At 46.1% G+C, this 23,982-nt stretch overlaps 1 protein-coding gene across 2 annotated transcripts in view; it reads right to left on the reverse strand.

Annotated features, from left to right (window-relative positions):
* METTL22 (methyltransferase like 22) overlaps positions 1-23,982 on the reverse strand; it is a 404,370-nt gene that overhangs the window by 345,253 nt on the left and 35,135 nt on the right. For both annotated transcript variants that reach the window (XM_040356983.1, XM_040356984.1), the window contains exons 2-3: positions 17,137-17,296; positions 1,062-1,397 (exon numbers count right to left, since the gene is read on the reverse strand). In XM_040356983.1, coding sequence (XP_040212917.1) covers positions 1,062-1,397; positions 17,137-17,242 — 442 coding nt within the window. In that variant the 5' untranslated portion in view covers positions 17,243-17,296. The remainder of the gene's footprint in view (positions 1-1,061; positions 1,398-17,136; positions 17,297-23,982) is intronic.

Genomic DNA, 23,982 nt, shown 5'->3' on the forward strand with positions numbered 1-23,982 from the left:
AACAGGGCTAATTCAAATTAGGACATACAGAGGTTTTATTTCCTTAGGAATTTCTCAGAGCCTTCATTCCCAGGAATTAATAATGTTGTTGCTGCTGTGATCTGCCTTTCTTTTAGAGGGTGGCTATGCTCATCCTCCATGTTCCAACTGTATGTAGAATTAAGTCACGCTTTCTTGTTTGCTCTCGACATTAACAAGGGACTACAAACTATGGAATGTGGGAATGATGCTTGGGAGCTCACAGAGGAAAGTACAATGAGGAAAAAAAGCATAGAAACAACTTTATGAAAAACTGATTATAGGGCTAGTTCATGTTTATTATTTTTTGGAAAGTAAAGGCCCTTTCAGACGTGCGGACCATATGTCCGCTTTTTCATCCATCCGTTTGCGGATGAAAAGGGACATACATTGGTCCCTATGTAATTGCGGGTGTCGGCGGATAAACATCCGCTGACACCCGTAATTACCCGCCTCCGCTGAGCTTACGGACACACGGAGGCAGATCATTACTGATCCGCCCTGTGTGAAAGGGCCCTTAGGCTATAATTTAGTGCCACTCAGGAGTTATTTCAAAACTGTCTTCCTAATAGAGTTTATTCAGGTTACTCTTCCCCCCATTCCCCAACTTATGCTAGGATCTTGTTTTATTGATTTAAAAATTACTAACCTGGAACATACTCTCAACAAGTGTACTTTTCACACCTGTTGACAGAAACAATTGACACAGTTCACACAAAGCAAAAGGTCAGAGTGTGGAGCCCTGTATAAGCTTCAAACGAGATCTATTTGGCTCTTACACATGGCTTCTACTCCTGGAGACAAGTGGAACAACAAAGGGGTGAAGGAAAGGTTATTATAAGATTCTGCAGAGGTGGACTTTAAATTGAACTTGCAACTTGATGAAATTCCCTGCATTAGCAAAGCATTAAAACCTTTGCAACAAATCAAAAATACCTTGTATTGTATTATATTGTAGAACTGAGCAATGTTATAAATAAACTTCAAAGTTAGACAAAACTAGTAAAAAGCCAAAGTTTCACATTTGCAATTGCGTTACTTACCTATTTTAATTACATCTTTATTATTTACACATTTTTCCTCCTCAATTTCACCTTCACTACCCATGGTCAGAATAGTTGGGCACACCACATCTCGAGCATAATCCTTGGCATTATCCTTGTCCGGAGACGGTGGCCTTCTCTGGACTTCAAGGTCTCCATCTTCATCAAGAAAGCTTTCCACGGTTTGTATATCACATAATGTTGGAGCTTTGAAAACCAATAATTCTTCTTCACATCGATTTTCTGTGTCTTCATTGTCCGTAATAATTACACAATCTTCACTTGCAGATTTCAGATTATTGTTTTGCCAAAGGATCTTAAAATGTGTCTGAAAAACTTCAGGAGACACAAAAAATGAATACAGCCCGATTAAAATTTAGATTTTAGGCATCATTACACTTTTAGTTTATTGTTCAAAAGCAAGGCAGATGACATAGGTGGCATGTGTCTGTAGGGGAACTGTATACATTTCAAGACTGACTAAACAGAATTACAAATTCTATGGAAGGATAAACAGTTTGCATACATGCAAACACTGGCGTAGCTAGCACATCTGGTACCCAGGGCCAAGAAAAATGGTATGTGGTAACATAGCGACGCCATGCCAAAACTGTGGTTGTGGTCAGATTGCAGAATCAGTGGGAGGGGCTTAAATGTCCATATGTTTTCATGACTATGCTGCAAGCGAGCATGTAACAGACAGTACAGTGGGCCAGAGGGAGAGAAAGAGGAGATGTCGGATATGGGATTTTTTTTTTAATCATACTTATGTAAGTGGATGTTGCATCTGTCCCGAGTCCCCAAACACTGCCGATCACTCAGTACTCAGTGCTCCCTGAGCAGAGATCTGGTGACTGTCAGTCTTTGGCTCTCTGCTCTGCCACCCCCTGCACTCACTGAAACACTGGGTTGTGGAGGGGACGGAAGTAAGCCGGCTCAGACTGAGCTGGGTGCTGGTCCATGCATGCGAGCAGATCCCTACCATATGGTTGCAAACTTTCTATAGCCTGTACTGGCTCTGTGAGCTCAGTCAACAACACCGCAGTCAGCCGAAAACTTGTCACATGAATACAAAACAAGCTGCACTACAGAAGTACAGCCAAACAAGCAATAAACCTATCACACAATTTGCCTCTCTGCTCCTGTTTGGCATTACTTGTGACAATTGATAAATGTCCATTTTCATGTTGTAAAATCACCCTCCATAGCTCAGACTTAAGATACAGGCTCTTTCTCCCTAGGTGTACTCCGCTCCTACTCCAGGGCCTCCTCTGGATCCCCTAGATCAAGGCTTCCTCTGCACTCCCCTGCTAGTCCAGGGCCTCCTCTGCATCTCCCAGTCCAGGGCCTCCTCTTAATCCAGGGACTTTTCCACACCAACCGTTTTCTAGTCCAGGGCCTCCTCTGCATCCCCCCCCTTCCAGTGCCTCCTGTGCATTTCCCTAGCCCAGGGCCTCTGCTGTACCCCACCCCTCCTCAGTCCAGAGCCTCCTCTGCACCCTCCCCAGCCCAGGGCCTCCTCTGCACCACCCCCCCAAGCCCAGGGCCTCCTTCACAACCCCCATCCTAGGGCCTCCTCTGCACCCCCCAGGTCAGGACCTCCTCTGCACCCCCCCTCAGTCCAGTGTCTCCTCTGCTCCCCCCCCCATCAGCCCAAAGCCTCCACTGCATCCCTCCCAATGCAGGACCTCGTTTTTAGTCTTTTACCTCAGTCCAGAGCTTCTTTAAAACCCTCCTCAATCCAGGGCCTTCTATGCAGGCCTCCTCCAATCTTTTTGCCATACCAACTCCAACTTCCTAGTACAGGGCCTTCTGCACACAAATCCCTCTTCTTGTCCTAATAAATGACTGAGTTCCACAAAGGATCTCCCATGCTGAAGCGTCACTCTGGAATGCCTTTCTATAGCGCTGGCGGGCAGTCTCCCTCCTATTTGGTAAACTATGCAGCGGGCGCTGCCTATCCATTACACTTGATCGGGCAGAAGAGACACCCTTAGAGCAGCGCTTCCCAGTGGGGGTGATGGAACCCCTGGCGGTGCCCCCCTAGATGCATCACCCGGGGCGTGTTCTTCCCCCTGCTCCCCCTCTAGTTTCGGCCCTGAATGCAAAGAGAGCAGAGAGACACCTACTATGTAAACCCAATATTTTATATTTCTGATATGTGCACTCAAAAAAAGGATATACATCACATAAGATGCAATGAATAAGTAGGTAGCCAGCTCACCCTATATATGGGTGGGGTTTCTGGAGCGTCAAAAACAGGTCAAAACAAGTCAAAAACAGGGGTCCATATAGAAACTCACTGCAGCATATAAAAAACAAAATTGTATTTATTTGATTAGACCCCTTTCACACTGGGATACTTTTCAGGTGTTTTAGCTCTACAATTAGCGCCTGTAAAGCACCTCTCAAGCCACCCCAGTGTGAAAGCAGGAATGCTTTCACACTGGGACGGTGCGCTTACAGGACAGAAAAAAAAAGTCTTGCAAGCAGCATCTTTGGGGCGGTGGGGGAGCGGTGTATACACCGCTCCCCCACCGCCCCTGCCCATTGAAATGAATAAGCAGTGCTGCAGAAGTGCCTGCAAAGTGCTTTGGCAGCGGCGCAAAACGGGCGCTATTAACACTTTCCTCTGCAGCTAGCAGGGGTTAAAAGAACCCTGTTAGAGGATGAAAAGCACCGCTATAACCGTGTGTGAGGGGTTAGCTCGGTAGCGGGGTGTGTGACCCCTTGGATGGGTTCACCACACACTGAATTTCTACAGACTGGCAGTCGAAGACGGTTTAAAACAAAGTTTCTGGTTTATTTTTCCATCTTGCTGGAAAATAATTGCAAGCATTCAAACAGCATAAACAAAATCAAACATCAAATAAATCCTAGCCACTCTGGGCGTCTACCTTCCACACAGGAACCTATCTATGAAGTCTAATACAGCCTACTGCTGGGTAGACAGTGCTGGTCATACAGCACAAAACAATAGTCTTTTGATTTTTATCACACAGAAAAATCAATCCTCTTCTCACCTTCACACAAGGCTTTCTGGCACTGCTCTCCTACTCACAGACTCAGGATGTTGCAGCCAATTAGTGGTAATCCTTTGGACTTCTTATAGAGGCCTTTAATTGCCTCACTCTGAACAGCTGGAGTCTTCCAACGGACCTTAGCCTTCCTGGCTATTTCTGCAGCCGACGCCCAATAATGATTGGTGTATTGTCTAAAGAAGGCAGAAATGTATGTTCCGTCTGTGACAACACCCACAGATTTACCTGACTTCCTGTCACACCCCCCTTCCTCTTGTTTTAACCCTAGGGTTGGGACACAGGTTGCCAGGCAGGCATGCACTCGGGACAACCCATCTGCATTCCCCCTTTTAGCACCGGGGCGATGCGTTACCAGTTCAAGCTTTTTAATTTTCTTCTGAAGCTCATCTATCATGCTCTGTTTATTGTTCAGATCGGACTTGCTCTGTACGCTGCTCATCAAACGTTTCACCCTTTTTTTCAGTTCCTCATTTTCCTTGTTTACTTCATCTTTTTCCTTCTGTTGCTTATTAAGGGTTCTCTGCTTTGTTCGCAACACTTGGTTTAGGTTTTCAAGGTCTTCTGTGAGGTTATTCTCTCTAGCCTTGCTAGTTTTTAGGGCCTCTTTAAGCTTTAGTTGAAGCTCATTTAAATCTTCAATCCGTGCCTTTAAATCTTTGGTCGGTGCCCTCCACTTCAATGGGGCATGATCCGTCACCAGTTCAAACTGTCTACCCACGAGGTAGTACCGGAGAGAATCCAAAACCCATTTCACCCAGGGGATTTGTATTCGTGTCATTATCTCTTGTTTTATTAAATTGATCACAAACAGCAAATTATCATATTCAGTATTCAGGCCCCACAGCTTCACTTTAATGGCTTCATACTGGGCTTTCTTTTTTAGACGGCAAGCTCTGGAAGCCAGCTTGTTTTTCTCCTTACAAGATCGCGGCCTGGCAGTGACATGAAGCTCCGATACAGGTGTTATGTCACTGATTACTTTATTCAGTTTAGGCAGTTCACCACCAATCTGCAGAAGTTTACTTGGATTTGGAGTCATGTCTTCCACATCTGTCCTGTGAGAGTTCTTCACAGTGTCCTTGCCGTGATGCAGACGATTCTTCTGGTACATATTACTGGAAACCGTGTCTCTGTCACATTCAGACGCTCTCAGCATCCCTTCATGTTGAGAAGGCATTAATTGCTCACTATATTCCCAGAAATACCTTCGCTTTCCTCTTTTCCCTCGATGACCCGGCAGTTATTTCTTTCAAATTTTCAACAGAATCATTTTCATAACCTGACTCTGAAAAGGTATCACTGATATCATGCTTGTTATCTTCATTGTCTTCTTCTTCTTCCACCTCTCTAGTAAACTCCACCTGTATTTGATAGATCGCTGCATCACGAACTACAAACGGCTTAACTTTGAATGCCTTGCTAAGAGCAGTTGCTTGATATACAGCCCCCATAGCTGCTGCTTCATCTACATTTATGTTCTTTCCCAACTCCTCCTTGCCATCAGACAGTTCCAGCATGTACAAGCCCCGATCTGACTCTGTAGGATTTGTAATGTGCAACCAAACCTGTTCCATTGTGCTTCCTGATTTAAGTCGATCTGTACTGCTTACTTTCTTATCTTTGTGGTGCCACCCAGGATTCATGCTCTCCATGAAATATTTCACATCGCTGTAAATCTTAATTCCGTCAGCTGTGCCTTTACCTTTCAGTGGGGAGGCAGACATTGCACTTATTCTACAAATTTCCTGCATTATATCTTCAATACGTTCTTTGGTAAGATCCATTTCAGTCGTGTCGTTTCCCCTGCTATCTTTTACCACAGCTTTGTTAAGTCCTTTATCTTCATTTGTAAACTCTTTCATTACAAGTGTCCCTGACCCAGTTTGATTATCAAATTGTCCGTTAGATAATGGTTTCTTGTCCACAGACCACTTGAGCGTGGTCTCTGTTTTTGTATTTTTAACTTTGCATATCATAATAACGTGGCAGTCTTCTGTGACCTTCCACTGCAACTGCTCCTCAAAATGTGGTCCTTGTTTTTTTTCCATGCCTTCTTCTTCTTTTGGGACTCATCATAAACTTTATCAAAATCTTCCCCAGTAAGGGTAACAATGAGCTGGTTTGATGCTTTTCCATCTACTACTTTTGCAGTATACGTTCCTTTATCTTCTTCACCAAAATCTTCCTTAATTATTCCAATAAGTCAATTTTCCTTGTCAAATGTTATTTTTCGTTTCGGTGTATTTTGGATGAGTTTGTCGTTAAGAATCATCTCCAAATCTGCATCAGGGGACAGTTTTTCTACTTGTAACCAGAGGCGCACATCCCCATTCTCCAGTACTTCCATATTCCAGCCTGAGATTTTCTGTATCAGTGGATGTCGTACATCATGGCTTTTGCGCATCAGTTCCTCTAGTTCTTCCTTTGTTAGCATGTGACTAGCAGATACTCCATCTGTATTTGGCACTTCAACAGCATAGGTGCCTACATCTTCCTCAGAAGGGTTTGTTAGAATAAGTTTAGACTTATTTCCATCAGTAGAAATGTCTGTTCTCTCTGAGTCTGGAGCTCCCTTGTAGTCCTTGGACCAGAGGAACTGTGGAGTGTCAACTAGCTCTGGGTTTTTAAATGAAAGGTAAATAAATCCTTCCTCGTCTACCCCAACCTCAATTTCATTTGTGCCTTTTTGTCCGGTTGGCTCATCATCCGAATCGCTGGCAATGAGATTTTGAGCATCTTCATTTTCAGAGTCACTAGCATTACGATTATTGCTACCATTTTCTACATCACTGGATGTTCGCTCCCTAGGTTCATTATCTTCTGAATCATCAGAGTCACGCTCATCTTGAACTGAGGTTGCACAACCGTCATATGAGTCATCCAGACAGTCAGATTGTCCATCGCAAACAGCATTAGTTGGAACACAATTAAGATTTTTACACTGATACTCGTTACTTTTGCACATCTGCAGTTTGCAGTGAACTTCATCACTGCCATCATGGCAGTCTGTGCGACCATCACACCGCCAGAAGGTCGGAATACATTGATCTTCACTAGCACAAGCCCACTGCTCGTTTTCACAAGTGATCTTCTCCAATTTACAGTCCTTGTCATCACTTTCTGCATTCACCAGATGGACATTTAAATTCCCCACTTTGACAGCGGACATGTTTAGTGACTGTACAGTTTTGTTCATCTGAATGGTCACCACAAATCACTGTCTCCATTGCAGTGCATAGTATAGGGAATACACTGTCCATTAGTACACTGGAACTTGTTACTGCCACATTCCTTACGTTCACAGCCTTGTTCATCAGGCTCATCAATGCAGTTTGGTTTACCATCACAGATCCAATTCTGAGGCACGCAGCAAGTCTTTGAAAGACACCGAACAGAGGGATCTGTTGGTCTCCAGCAGTTTTTTTCATCAGATCCATCAGGACACTGTGGCACCCCATCACAGCGGTATTTCTTCTCAAAACATTTTGTACTACTTTCGCACTGAAAAAAATCTTCATTTGTACGGTAGATTGTGCAGTCCTCCAACAACAGAACATTCTCTGCTGGGCTTTGTTGGTATCCCAGTTCTCTGTCCCAAAAAGTCAGTATGTTACTGGCCTGACTCCCAGCCTCGGTCTGCTGTCTCTGTTCCAAGCCTGCCATGCTCTCTCGGTGAGCTGCAGGGCTCTCTTGGTGAGCCTGTTGTTGAGCTGCAAGGCTCTCTTGGTGAGCCTGTTGTTGAGCTGCAAGGCTCCCTTGGTGAGCCTGTTGTTGAGCTGCAAGGCTCCCTTGGTGAGCCTGTTGAGCTGCAAGGCTCTGTTGTTGAGCTGCAATGCTCCGCTGCAAATCTGCATTCATCTGCTGTTGATTTGCATTTGATAAAACCAGCTGTTTCAGTATCTCCTCCATTTTGGGTTTACTTTAACTGCCCGCCGCACTCCACCATATGTGAGGGGTTAGCTCGGTAGCGGGGTGTGTGATCCCTTGGATGGGTTCACCACACACTGAATTTCTACAGACTGGCAGTCAAATATGGTTGAAAACAACGTTTCTGGTTTATTTTTCCATCTTGCTGGAAAATAATTGCAAGCATTCAAACAGCATAAACAAAATCAAACATCAAATAAATCCTAGCCACTCTGGGCGTCTACCTTCCACACAGGAACCTATCTATGAAGTCTAACACAGCCTACTGCTGGGTAGACAGTGCTGGTCATACAGCACAAAACAATAGTCTTTTGATTTTTATCACACAGAAAAATCAATCCTCTTCTCAGCTTCACACAAGGCTTTCTGGCACTGCTCTCCTATTCACACAGACTCAGGATGTTGCAGCCAATTAGTGGTAATCCTTTGGACTTCTTATAGAGGCCTTTAATTGCCTCACTCTGAACAGCTGGAGTCTTCCAACGGCCCTTGGCCTTCCTGGCTATTTCTGCAGCCGATGCCCAATAATGGTGTATTGTCTAAAGAAGGCAGAAATGTATGTTCCGTCTGTGACAACACCCACAGATTTACCTGACTTCCTGTCAAAAGTGGTAAAGCACTGCTAAAACTAGCAGCGCTTTACTGCTGTCAGTGTGAAAGGGGGTCTTAGTTATCAAAAAGCAGATCAAAACCTTTACCATGCCATCAATAAAAACATTCATGACAACAATGTCAAGAAAGTAAAGAGGAACAGAGCAGGACAAAGCTACAGGACATAACGCCTTGAAGAGAGATTAAAAAAAAAAAAAAACACTACAGATATACAGTATGTGCCCAGCTCAAATTTCATGAATCAGGTTAAAATTCACTTTAAGGTGAGATGGAGCGCATAGAGACACTATGGACTATGTGGATAGAAGCTCATGCAAAATGTGGCAAGCAAGTCAGTTGAAGCATTCATGTAGCCTGTTCTCTTGTGGCCATTGCCACATTTGCAGGTTTGTGGAACGCACTGATGCAGAATGGCAAAATGTGCATCATATAAAAAAAGTTTATTAACTCTAGCACTGGTCCTCTACATCCTTGAGTGCCCCTGAAAAAAATTATACGTCTAAGGCCGCATACACACGGTCGGTCCAAACCGATGAGAATGGTCCGACGGGCCATTTCCATCGGTTCACCGCTGAAGTGGCCCGATGGTCCGATGTGCGTACACACCATCGTTCCAAAAACCGATCGGGTCAGAACGTGGTGACGTCAAACACACGACGTGCTGAATAAAACGAAGTTCAATGCTTTCAAGCATGCGTCAACTTGATTCTGAGCATGCACAGGTTTTGAACTGATGCTTTCTGTACTAACCATCGGTTTGGACCGATCGGGCAGCGGGCCATCGGTTTGATTTTAAAGCATGTTTTAAAATTTTGGACCGAAGGACAACAGACCGATGGGCTATACACACGGTCGGTTTGGACCAATGAAACTGAACCTCGGTTCATTCTCATCGGTTTTGTCCGACCGTGTGTACGCGGCCCAAGATTAAACGGCAGTTGCGTATCCGCATTGGTGAACATCTGGACAGTATCCGAGCCTGGGTTGTTTTTTATCTTTACTTTCCTGACAAAGTTGTCTTAAATGTTTTTATTTATAGTATGGTGAAGGTTTTGATCTGCTTTTTGATAACAATTGAAGTGTTGAACAAAATTTAGATTTTGTATATGCTACAGTGAGTTTCTATATGGAGCCCTGTTTTTGACTTGAGCTCCTCCCTTAAGCTCCAGTTACACACTTTTTGAATAATTCTGATATGTGCCTGCCGTACCATGTACTTGTATGAAAAGGAGGTATCCCGTTCTCTTTGTATTGTTTCCTTTGCGTGAAATCCCTGGTGTTACTGACAGTCCCTCTTCTTTCCTATTAAAAACTGTAAACGCTAGGCATGAGAGCACAGCTTGGTCAGTTTTCAAGCTGAACTTCACCTGCTCTCCTCCAATGATAAGAATTGTCCCGACACCCACTACCTCCCTCCTGCACAGCCTTTCACTGGTAAGATCATTGTACTGTTTGTACAGCTCTTATGCAGCTGATTAAAGAGAATATATGCAATCATCTAAAAAGAAGAGAAAAAAGGCATTTATAATGTTTTTTTATGTATATACAAATTATTTATATTTTAAACTAAATGGGTTGGTTCAAAGGGTGGGGGTTTACATATACTTAAGGTTTAAGTAGAGATATTGGCTTGGATGTTCAATATTGAATATTTATAGTTCCACCATTATTGGCAAAAATGAAACTGTCTTTTCACACTACAAACTACTGATTTTCCAGAAGAGAGTTATAAATAAGAGATAGAATAAGGGCTCTTTTACACAAGGCGGATCAATCATGATCCGCCCGTGAACCTCCGCTTGTTTAGCGGGGATCGCTCCGCTGATCCCTGCTGAGCCGTCGGATGACAGGGCGGTCCACACACACTGTGCAGGGACCGCCCTGTCTTATCTCCTAAAGTTATTCCCCATAAAGGAGGTGTAACTCTGCACCAGATGTGCACAGGTCAGCTGGAGAGCAGCTGCCGCATCACCGTAACGGACGAGCTGAGCAACCACACTTGCAGGACAACACATCTGTATGCCAACATGCCAGGGGCAGCCATGGTCATAGCACTACTGCGTCCACAGGCACGGAGGAGGGCACAGGAGAGGATATACCGAACGCACATGAACGTCTTTGGCATGGGGGAATCTGAGGTGTATCGCATCTTCAGATTCAGCCCTGATGCCATCCTGGAATTAGCCACAGCCCTGCATGATGAAATCACCAGCCAGACAGAACGCTCACATGCAGTGCAGCCACTAGTCAAGGCACTGGCAACACTCCATTTCCTCACCAGTGGATTTTCCAACGTACAAGTGGAGTCGTGTCTGGGATGTCACAATCCACCATGAGCAGATGCGTGCACCAGGCTGTCCCCGCAATCCTCACACGCATGTCCCACCACATCATCAAACCCACCCATGAGCAGCTGCGGCAGAAGGCAATGCAGGATTTCTACAAATTGCCAGATTCCCACGCACCGTTGGGGCCATTGATTGCACACATGTGGCACTACGGCCCCCCGTGCCACAGAGCACATATACCGTAATCGTAAGCAGTGGCATTCCATTAACGTACAGGTGATAGGCAATGCCCAATGCCTCATATGGCACGTCCGTGCCAAACACCCAGGGGCCAGCCACGACAGCTACATATACCGTCAAAGCAACATCCCAACGGAATTCGAACAGAACGTGTACAGGGACAGCTGGCTGGTTGGTGAGTGACATGGGTGTCAGGCATGACTGTCCGACCCCATGATGCAGACATCGCGAGGGGCACATGCACGACTAACATCCTCCTGTCTTTTCCCTTCCAGGTGACTCTGCATATGCACTTGGGCCCCATCTCCTGACTCCATACCGGAATCCCCAAAGCAAAGGAGAGAGAAGATACAATGCTGCACATATACGCACCCGTGCAGTGGTGGAGCGCACATTTGGCATCCTGAAGACCCGTTTCCAATGCCTGGATAAGCCCTGGGGGGCCCTGTTGTATTCCCCAAACTTTGTGTGCCAGATCATCGGTGGATGTTGCTTGCTGCACAACTACGCCATTAGAAAGGGCCTGGAGATTGACATATGAGATGACCTGACCCCTGAACCAGACAGTCCCCCCCTAACCGAGGCTACCCCTTCTGCTGAGGGAAAAGCAGTCAGGAGTTGCCTTGTGAAACGTATCTTTGCATGTTAAACACACACATTCATCATGGAACACGGACATTGCATGCATGCACACCACTGTGGTCCCTAGCTCACACACACCACATCCACCTCACATTGGTTTAGCCCAAGTCTACCGTGCAGGACTTGGGAGCAGCAACGCCACGCCAAGGCCCCAATGATGTTGCTGTCCATTCATACCACATTCACACGGTCGTGGGGATAACCTCTCCCTGACGATCCAAGGTGACACGCCTTGCTGGCAGGAATGTTACACACACATTCACACACCAGTCACACTGTAGCAGCACCGGGCAAACCCTGCCCCTGCAAACGGGTGTCCGGGCACCACTTCTGCATTCCTCACCGTGTGCACGTCCAAACAAAAAATATAAAGGGATCATGTCCTTAAAGGAGGACGGCGCATACTTCTGTGCACGTCCAACAAAAACAAAAAATAAAGCTAAAAAAAAACAGAGAACAGTCATTTGCCCTCGTGGGCCAGGCCTGGTGCCACGTGTAGGGCTCCTCAATTGTCTGAGGGGAGCCTTAAGTGGGGGGGTGGGGCATCAGGAGGAGGTTCATCCCTTGGTCTGTCACTCCTGGCTCTGATGGCAGATGGAGCCTGCATGCCCTCCAACGCAACGGCAATGTGGGTGAGAACAGCGTTAGTATACGCCTGCATCCGTAGATGGCGGGCGTTGGTCTGCCGCTGGAGGCGCCTGTTCTGCCGACCCTCTGCCTGGATGGCAGCAGTGTTGGCCTGCACAGCCTCCCCCAGGCTCTTCACCTCTGCCAGGATCCCAGATGATGTGGCCTGCAGCTCCACAATTTCCGCAGTGGGCTGGGCCAGGGTGGCCTGCACGTCCCCAGATGACGAGGGAGCCCCTGCTGACATCTGCTGATGAATGGCATCCAGAGTCAGACTTTGGTCACAGAGACTTTTGGCCATGGCTGCACAGTTGGCATTGATGTCATGCAGGCAGTCCGTTATGGCCTGGGTAAGGGCAGCCTGCTGGCTGATGCACTGCTGCATGTCCGAGGACCCTGCAAAATCTACAGAGACTCACTACCTCAGGTCTGCATGATCCAAGCATGCAATATTCAATAAATATAATACTCCTATTTTTGTCTGTACCCCAGCAAGGGAGAATAATTCCCTCTGTTTTGGTAGCCATTGTCACTGACACAAAATTTATTAGGAAATTCAATATTTTAACTTCTTCCCATCCGCACTATAGCCAAAAGACGGCTACAGCACGGGATTCCAGTTCTGGGAGGGCATTCATGGGATGCCTTCCCAGAACCCCATCTCCCATACGCCCCCTGGGGCACGCATCAGGAACCCTCTGTGATCACAGATCCCGGGAAAAAGCCAATCACAACGGCCCTTTACCATGTGATCAGTTGTGTACAGTCACAGCTGGTCACATGTAAACAAACTTGCTGGTTATCGGCAGTCCTTTCCCCACTCGCTGTGTCTGTGTGAGGAAAGGTAAGTCGATAACTGGCAAGGCTGTCAGTACATTGTTAACACTGATAATCAAGGCACTGATTAATCAGTACCCTGATCGTCAGTGCAGCATCATCAGTGACCATCAGCGCCCCCTCATCAATTTTCATACTATATCATACAACCTAAATCCAGATTACTGAACTTCCTCTAGACCACGGTTATGACTGTCACCAGTCATAACAGTGGTCACCAGTCATGTCACCAGTCTTAACATAGTAGTAGGGCAGCTGAGTTTAGCTACCCTACTACGATGTTTCTGTACTAGTGGCACACATCATGTGAATTCCCATTGAGCACCTCCAGAAAGCACGGGTTCTGCTCTGGCTCCTTTTAACAAACAGAATCACTTTTGAACAGCCCTTTGCAGGAGCACTAGCCCAATACATTTGTTTTATATATATATATACACACACACATTCCCTCCAAGGAGGCAATGCGGGCCAGGGGGTGAAACCACCATATATTTTTGTCTTTGATCCGTTTTCCTCATTGGGGTCATAATTACACAGCCAAATTATAAATGCAACAATTTTGTGTTTGCCCCCTTTTATCACGAGCTGAACACCAAGATCTATGGGCCAGATTCAGGTACATTTGCGGCGGCCTAATGTATCGCATTTACGTTACACCGCCGCAAGTTTTACGGGCAAGTGCTTGATTCACAAAGCACTTGCCTGTAAAGTTGCGGCGGCGTAGCGTAAATCCCTCCGGTGCAAGCCCGCCTAATTCAAATGATCCGGGTAGGGGGCGTGGATCATTTAAATTAGGCGCGTTCCCGCGCCGAACGTACTGCGCATGCTCCGTTTTGAAATTTCCCGTCGTGCTTTGCGCGAAATGACGCCGCACCGACGTGATTTTTTGAACATCAACGTGAGTTACGTCCTTTCCTATTCACGGACGACTTACGCAAAAAAAAAAACTTTAACATGGCACGTCTATCTATACGCCACAGAATAGCAGCTTTAACAATACGCCGGGAAAAGCCGACTAGCGACGACGTTAGAGAATGCGACGGCCGCGCGTACCTTCGTGAATTGCCGGAAAAAGCTAATTAGCATACCCAACGCGGAAAACAACGCAAACTCCACCCAGCGGGCACCGAAGTATTACACCTACGATCCGAAGGCGTACGAAGCCGTACGCCTATCGGATCGAAGCCAAAAGCCGTTGTATCTTGGTTTCAGTATTCAAACTAAAGATACGACGCGGCAAATTTGAAAGTACGTCGGAGTATCAGTAGATACTCCGGCGTACTTCTTCTGTGAATCTGGCCCTATGTCTTTTTCTATGTACACAAAAGCCCTATTTCTCTCAAACATTGTTTTTTATTTTGGGTTTGAGCCCCGTAATAGTGCAGCCCCATCAGCGCACATCAGTGAAGAAGAAAAATTACTTATTTGCAAAATTGAATAACCGTGTGACAGAACCCACTGTCACTGTGTGTTTTGGAAGGGACTGTGGGCTGGCCTACTGCCCACAGACTATGGCCCAGAAGAGACTGAGAGACTTGGGGACAAGCTGGCATTGAGATAATGTAATGTAATGCTACATCCCTTCTCCCCCATCCCACCAATTTTGTTGCTGTGTTCAATTGTGTTGGGTCATGGCACGTAGACAATTGGTCTGGATTGGAGACATCTCTCCGCAGGGGATGTGTAAGGAGGGGCTACCTGCTTATGATAATCCCTTTATGTTTCAACTGTAGTTTCTGTTTTAATGTACAAGTGTTGAGTTCCCATTGGTTTTTCCTTGTCCCCTATATGACAGGGGAGTGTCCCTAACTGTGTTTAAAAGTGTATGTTTGGTACTTAATAAAGAGTTTATGCTCTGCATGTTTAACCCTCAACACCTGTGTGACTTGTCTCGTGATTGAGGGGTTAAGGGCTGGTTATGGCGAGGCTGCAGGTGCGTTTGGAGAACAGGAGACACGGGTCTGGCGGAGATGCCCACCTGGGCTATCCGAGATCTGTCACAAACAAAAACTAAGAAAAAAAAACCAGCGGCGATTAAATACCACCAAAAGAAAGCTCCATCGGTCTCAAAAAAACATTTGGGTACAGTGTTGCATGACCGCACAATTGTCATTCAAAGTGTGACAGCATTGAAAGCTGAAAATTGGCCTGGACAGGAAGGGGTGAACTTTCCAGGTATTGAAGTGGTTACAGTTGTTACCAGTGAAGGAAGTGAGGGTCAATCTTTCAACGGGGACACCTGTATCAATGACATCTGTGTAAATCAGGGGTGGTCAACCAGTGGCCTGTGGTGCCTTTTGATGTCCTGCAACCCAAAACCAGGGAAGCGCATGCCCATACTCTGGAATAGAGGATCAGCAAGCCCAGATCGCCAACCCAGAGCATCAGAGTGCATGGAGTCAGTGCCAGCAGCGCAGGTGGCCAAAGGCAAGCAGATGGTTCCTCTGTAGCAGCCTGCAGAGCAATTCCAGCAGAAGCTTGAGGAGGGAAAAGGTTAGTCTATTATCCATCACTTTTGCAATTGGCAGATCAGCACTAATAAAAAAGATAAGGCTGCTTCCACACTAATCCACAGGTGCAGCACAGTGCACCTGCAGCTTTCCTGTAAGTTAGCTGCACTAAGCCATAGACTTGTATTATATCCTGGGGGTTTAGTGCACTTCCTGAAAGCGCACCACACCTGCAAGATGTTACAGAAGTCTATGGCTCAGTGCAGCTAACCCACACAGGGAAGCTGCAGGTAACACTGCGCTGCACCCAAAGTGCGGGGAAAACTGCAGTGCATCACTGTGAGAGCAGTCTTAATGGGAGCTCAGGACAGTAAGAGCTTGTTCACATTTTTAGTATGGGGGTGGTAAAACCCCATAGATCATTGTGGTTCGCGACCATTTACCAAATGGTATTCAAAGATTGAGTACCCTCTAGCAGAGGTAGTGACAGGGGTCGGTGACAATGACTACCAAAACAGATACATAAAATAAATTTCCCTTACTGGGACAGAAAAACAGGAGCATAATTTTTATTGGGAAGAGAAACACAGACGCATCTAAGTTGGAACTGTAAACATTTTAATGAGATACCGGTGCATTATCCACTTACATGGAGGTTAAGGAAGTAAGGAATGAGTCCTTCCACACTAGCGTGGCGTTCACTGCAGAGCAGCGCTCTGAACAGCAGATTTTTCTGCCTGTTGGGGAGAAATCCTAGCCAGCAGGATCTCTGGGACCACAGCGATGAAACCGAGGCTTGGATCGGGCCGATGGTGAGGCCTGGACAACGGCAAGGGGCGTGATGACGTCACTGGTGGGTTGCAATGGCGTTTCGAAGTATGCACACTGGTAGATGGAACTCAGGGAGCGCTCCTTGCCCTACTTCCTTAACCTCCATGTAAGTGGATAATGCACCTGTATCTCATTAAAACGTTTACAGTTCTAACCTAGAGGTGCATGTGTTTCTCTTCTCATTTGCATACTGTATCTGGAGTCTGCTTTCAACTCCCCCCCTCAAAGGCTGCCAAGGTTGTTTTGGACTGCTAAAATAATCAATACAGGTCACCCCTCTTCATCTCTCCCCCTCCACATATACCGAGTATCCACTTCAAGGACTTATTGATGGACTAATGTATTAAATCTCATATTATTTAGCAGCGCCACTTCCCATTTTTTTTTTTGCATTATTTTTATTGAACATTGGATGCTTGGAGCAGACATAGTGGCAGGTGTTTAAAAGAAAAAAAAAAAAAGCAGCATACATTTTTAAAAGCAGATGTGAAAGGGGTCTACAAGGCAGGCATAAAGAAAATAATTTGTGTTGAAACTGAAATAAATGTAAAAAATTTATATTTTGTTAAAAGTTATTTACCTGGCTGCCCTACTCTGTTCAGTCTGACCATGAGATGCCGCTTTTGTTGGGTGTGTACATGGACATCAGATAAGACTGTATCTTTTGTAAAGGTAATCACTTCCATTTCTGTCCACTCTCCCAGGTCGGCATGTTTCAATTCCTGTGGTTAGTAGGATGGCTAAAACAACAAAATTGAAATCACCAAAAGCAAGATTCAGCTTTACACATTATGCGGTTCAGTTTTATAATTCCATAAATATTTGTATTCTGCAGTACTGCACTGCAAATACACACATTGGGCCAGATCCACAGTGAAAGTACGCCGGCGTATCTACTGATACGCCGGCGTACTTTCAAATTTCCCGCGTCGTATCTTTAGTTTGAATCCTCAAACCAAGATACAACGCCATCTGGGTTAGATCCGACAGGCGTATGGCTTTGTACGCCTTCGGATCGTAGATGCAATATTTCGGCGTCCGCTGGGTGGAGTTTGCGTCGTTTTTCGCGTCGGGTACGCAAATTAGCTATTTCCGACGATCCACGAACGTACGAGCGGTCATCGCATTCTCTTACGTCGTCTCTAGTCGGCTTTTTCCGGTGTATAGTTAAAGCTGCTTTTTTGCGGCGTATAGTTAGATTTGCCATGTTAAGTATGGCCGTCGTTCCCGCGTCGAAATTTTAATTTTTTTTTTTTTTGCGTAAGTCGTCCATGAATCGGGATGGACGTAAGTCACGTCTAAGTTTAAAAAATGAGGTCCTTGCGACGTCATTTCGCGCAATGCACGACGGGAAATTTAGAAACGGAGCATGCTCAGTTCATTCAGCACGGGGACGCGCTTCATTTAAATGAATCACGCCCCCTAATCGCCGATTTGAATTCCGCCGCCAGAGATACACTACGCCGCCGTAACTTACGGCCCAAATTCGTTGTGGATTTAAAACAAAGCCAAGTAAGTTACGGCGGCGTAGCGTATCTTAGATACGCTGCGCCGGTGCCGATCTATGTGGATCTGGCCCATTGTGTGCAATTGCAGTGTGGCTCCATTCCCTAGAATTGATTGTCTGGCAGGCAGTAGTGCCCACCAAGTACAACAGGAGGTATAGTTCCCACCACAGCCATGAAGCAGAGTATCGCAGTTGTGTGTTCACCCCCAACCACTTCAGCTAAAGGGGAAGCAGTTGGGGGACAGTAAAACCTTGTGGTTGTGCTGCATTTTTACACCATTAATTTAAACAAGCCATAAGACTGCAATGATTCTAGTATAGTAGTGATCCCTAGCATCTAAGGCCCCATTTACACTTTGTGTAGAAGGAGTGTGCATTTCTGCTCACAATAATATTAGTGTGGTGACTACACTTAGAGCCGGTTCACACTGGGGCGATTTGGGATCCGACTTGAAATCGCCTCAAGTCGTCCCAAGTCGTGCTGTCAAGAAAAACAATGCAAGTGAATGGGAGTGGTGTTAATACACACGACTCAAGGCGATCCGACTTCAAAAGAAGTTCCTGTACGACTTCAATCCGACTTGTAGGCGATTCCTACCCATTGATTTCAATGGAAGTAGCTTTCAAGTCTGATCCCTGTTCATAGTGAGGCGATTTTGCCAGAAGCAGAGAGGAATTTACCCAGAAGCCACCAGGTACTCCCCTGTCCCCAGGCAGCCCCCACCTTCTTGGCACGGATTAATTTCACTTTCTTAGTACGTTGTCTCTGTTTGCAGCACGGCTGCCAGAGTTAGGAAAGAGGCCGTGGATAATGAGTCCCTTATAAGGCTGGTAAAAGAGAGACCATGCCTCTACGACAAGAGGGACCCCTTTTACAAGGACCAAATGAAGAGGGACAATGCCTGGCTGGACATTTCTCGCCTGACCTTTGAGGATTGGGGCATATTGTCTGAGACTGACCGCACTGCCAAAAGTAAGTTTAACCTTTTTATTATATGTCTATTTTCCTTGCCTAGGCATGCTGGTTGTAGTTCCATACATGCCACTTGTTTGCACAGAGAATGGCGGCATGAACTCCCTTACCGGCATCAATAGATCCCCTGGCAGGAACAGTATATCCCATGCTGGCAATAGTAGATGCAGACAGGAACCATAGATTCCCCAAAAAAGTAGATCCCTAACAGGAACACTACTTCAAATGACAAGAACAACAATAGATCCCTGATCGGAACACTAGTTCACATGATAACAACAATAGATCCTTGACAACACTAGATCCCTGGCAGGAACAACAGATCCCCCAACAATAGATCCCTGATCGGAACACAAGTTCACATGAGAACAACAATAGATCCTTGACAAAACTAGATCCCTGGCAGGAACAACAGATCCCCCAACAATAGATCCCTGATCGGAACACAAGTTCACATGAGAACAACAATAGATCCTTGACAAAACTAGATCCCTGGCAGGAACAATAGATCCCCCAACAACAATAGATCCCTGATCGGAACACAAGTTCACATGAGAACAACAATAGATCCTTGACAAAACTAGATCCCTGGCAGGAACAACAGATCCCCCAACAATAGATCCCTGATCGGAACACAAGTTAACATGAGAACAACAATAGATCCTTGACAAAACTAGATCCCTGGTAGGAACAACAGATCCCCCAACAATAGATCCCTGATCGGAACACAAGTTCACATGAGAACAACAATAGATCCTTGACAAAACTAGATACCTGGCAGGAACAATAGATCCCCCAACAACAATAGATCCCTGATCGGAACACAAGTTCACATGAGAACAATAGATCCTTGAAAAACACTAGATCCCTGGCAGGAACAACAGGTCCCCCAACAACAATAGATCCCTGATCGGAACACAAGTTCACATGACAACAGCAATAGATCCTTGACAACATTAGCTCAATAGCATGTCAATACTGCCAAACCAGCTGTTATGACAGCTGCCATTAGGTAACGCACAGAGAGCATTTTAAACACAGGAAAACAGGGAACAGGGAAGAAGAAATCAAACAGGAAGAAGAATGTCAGAAGAGCTTAGTAGCTCTGATTGGCCATTTCTGACATTCCCTGTCCTGGAGGCGATTTATAAATCGCCCCAGATCGCCTCAGATCGCCCTGTGGTTCACATTCAAGTCGTGTCGGAATCGCCTCTGGAAGTCGCGCTGGAAGTCGGATCGCCCCAGTGTGAACCGGCTCTTACACTTTACAACAACCAAAGATTTGACAAAATAGTTTTGTGTGTGTTTGTTGTGTGTGCAAACACTATATACATCACAAATCATGCCTTCAACAAAGACAGTATGCGGTTTCTCTGCTAAAAATAATGCGATCCAAGCAGAAAACAAACAATCATGTGATCAGTCTTATATATGTGTGCCCTTTATAGCTGGAATAGCCCATTTCTTGTCCAACAGATGGTTTGTGATGTTACATTTCCTGCACTCTGTTCACTGCAGAGAGGAATGGAGTGTAATTGGTGAGAGCAGAATTCCAATACTCTCCTTTTCATCACCCACATGAAGGCCCAGAAACACCCACAGTAACCCTAGGGACCCACCCGCATCAACTCCCAGAACTGCTACAACTGACTCCCACAGCCTGCCCTGAAACTACAGAGGCACAAAGGATCATGGGACATGCAGTATTAGGACTGCTAAAGGAAGGAAACATGAAGTTAGAGAAGGTGTGACATCACTGACACAGAAACCTGCTTTATACAGCTAAAGTAGGCAAGTTACACACAATCTGATAGCGGGGTTGTATTTCATTTACATGCACAATGCATCTGTTTTGGGAAGAAAAAGCTGGAGTTCTTCTTGTAAACATCAATTTCTTGCTTTTTATCATAGACATGTTTTTTCTTTTTTAAAGTACAACTGAGAAAATTGAGTACTGTCTGTGATACTTTTTTTATTTGCACTAAAAAAAATTCAGAACAAACCTTCGGGTTACGTCCCCTTCTTCAAGGTCCAAGCAGTACGGATTCACAATTTTTATTTTAGCAGAATGTGAAAACAAAAAAAAAATCTCTGAGGGAAAGGAAAAAATAAGAAAAACAAACCCATACAAATGGTAATAAAGCTAGCAGCAGAGCTAGTGAGATAAGATAGAGGGAGAGCTAATGACTGGGAGGGGGATGCTAGTAACAGAGGGGGTCGTAAAACTGTAGTATAATGGGTAAGGAAACCGATATCTAAATTTAGGCCATTATTTTGTGTGTCTAAGACCCCTTTCACACTGGAGCGGTTTGCAGGTGCTATTGCGCTAAAAATAGCGCCTGCAAACTGACCCAAAACAGCTGCTGCTGTGTCTCCAGTGTGAAAGCCCCGAGGGCTTTCACACTGGAGAGGTGCGCTAGCAGGGCGGTAAAATAAAGTCCCGCTAGCTGCATCTTTGGAGCAGTGAAGGAGCGGTGTGTATACTCAGGCCCGTCGCGACAAGGCAGACAAACCAAGCAATTACTTGGGGCCCCGAGCGGGCCCTTGCCACGCCACTGCTTCCTATAAATGCTACAGCCTGTAGCGTGGCTGAGCTCCTCTTTGTTCCTCCCACAGAGAATCAGTTTCCTGGCCGGACTAACAGGAAGTGCACACACCGAGTGCTCACGATGTACCCCATACTCATTCACATAGGGTGGGGGGCCGGGATCTGGGGGCCCCCTTATTAAAGGGGGCTCCCAGTTTCCGATAATCCCCCCGCCCTGCCCCAAAACACCCACTCCCCCATGTTGAGGGGAATGCCGCCTGGTACGGCTCAGAAGGGGGGGGGGGGCTCGCTCATCCCCAACCCTTTCCTGACTGGCCCGGTCTGCGTGCTCGGATAAGGGTCTGGTATGGATTTGGGGGGGACCCCCACGCCGTTTTTTTGGCATAGGGGGTTCCCCTTGAAATCCAAACCAGACCTAAGGGCCTGGTATGCCCCTGGAGGGGGAATCCACGCCGTTTTTTTATTTAAAAATTGGCGTGGAGTTCCCCTGTGGGAGGGAGGTGTTTGCCTTAGAACAGGTTCACACTGGGGCGACTTCCTGTAAAGTTGCCTCACTGTGAACGGGGATACGACTTGGAGGCGACTTCCATTGAAATCAATGGGTACAAGTCACCTACAAGTCGGATTGAAGTAGTACAGGAACCTTATTTAAAGTCGGAGCGACTGCAGTAGTGTACATTAAAAGGGGAGTTCCAGACTTTTTTTATGTTTATTAAAAGTCAGCAGCTACAAAAAGTGTAGCTGCTGGCTTTTAATAAATAGACACTTACCTGCTCCATGGTTCCAGCGACGCGCCGGCCGGGCCTCCGCTCCTCTCCCCCCCTCTCCGTCTTCATTCCAAGTGTGGGCACCCGGCCGTGACAGCTTTCGGCTTCACGGCCGGGCACCCACTGCGCATGCGCGAGCGGCGCTGCACCGTCCCATTGGACAGGCGATTGCCTACAGGGAGGGGCTGCAGTAAGGCGATTAAGAAGTCCCACTCCTCCTGAAGCCCCCACTCCCCCCCAAAAAAAATTACATGCCAAATGTGGCATGTAAGGGGGCAAGGAGTGGATTAAGCGGAAGTTCCATTTTTGGGTGGAACTCCGCTTTAATACGGCTCCATTCACTTACATTCATTTTTTCATGCAGCGCGACTTGATGCGACCTGAAGTCGGATCCCAGGTCACCCCTGTGTATACCGGCTCTACATGTGACATAAAATTGTTACATTTCAGTATATAGTTGTATCTGCGCACAAAAAATAAAAACAAATAAAAATAGATGCTCTGCATTGGTTTAAAGAAAAAAGAGGTACAGCATGAAGAAAAAGTATTGACATTCCAATGTAATATGAAAATTGTAGATCCTTGGGGTCATTACTCGATTCTTCAAGGCCTCCTACAAGGCACAAAAGTCATTATTCTAACAAAGCAGGCCCCAACACCTCAAACACACCCTTTTCGTCCCACCTTTAAATTTTACTGCATAGCCACAAGACAATTTTAAAGTTGTACTTCCCATAACATTAGATGAATCTTCCTACAAACCTACATCATGCAACCCTGGCTCGCAATGCTTTGAGAAGCTTTTCTTTGCCTAGAATTTGATAGATACATGGAGGGAGCTTCACCTAATCATTGGGGACTACTACATTCACTACTGAGCTCTGCATGATATATTTACTAGAACAGATTACATTTCTATTCAGAGAAGCTACCCCTGTGCTTAACTCAAAAATTCTAAAAGCGGAAGTTCAGCTTTTCTGCTTCCTTCCACCACCCCCTCCTTTTTTTGGAGGGGGGGGGGGGGGTCAGGCAGGTACCTAGGTTATTCAAGTGGAAGTTGCCCGAAATTGTCTGGGGCACCTCACAAGGTCCCAGAAGGCTCCAGGACCATTCACATAGCACAGTGTGGCCCACCCCTGTGCAGTGGGAAGTCACAGCTGTCTGCCCATAGTGATCACCGCAATGCTAGGGACCAAAAGACTGGCAAAGATCAAGTCAGGTGAAGATAGTGCTGGTAAGCATTATTTTATTAAAAGTCAGCAGCTACAGTATTTGTAGTGGTTCAAAACTCTACATTTTTTACCTTAACCACTTGCCGACCGCTGCACGCCGATATACGTCAGCAGAATGGACGTATCTGTATGTTCCCTTTAAGAAGCCGTGCAGCAGGCGTGACCGTGCCCACGGGCCCCCCAAACTCGATGTTCGCCGGCGGCCCGCGATCGTGTCATGGAGAGGCAGAATGGGGAGATGTAAACAAGGCATTTCCCTGTTCTGCGAAACGACTGCACACCAAAACTCACGGACTGGGCAAGGAGGGCATTAATCAGAGAGGCAGCACAGAGACCAAAAGGTACCGTATTTATCGGCGTATAACGCGCACTTTTTAACCCTTAAAATCAGGGGGAAAT

This window comes from Rana temporaria, chromosome 6, assembly GCF_905171775.1.
Source record: "Rana temporaria chromosome 6, aRanTem1.1, whole genome shotgun sequence".
NCBI classification, from domain to species: domain Eukaryota; kingdom Metazoa; phylum Chordata; class Amphibia; order Anura; family Ranidae; genus Rana; species Rana temporaria.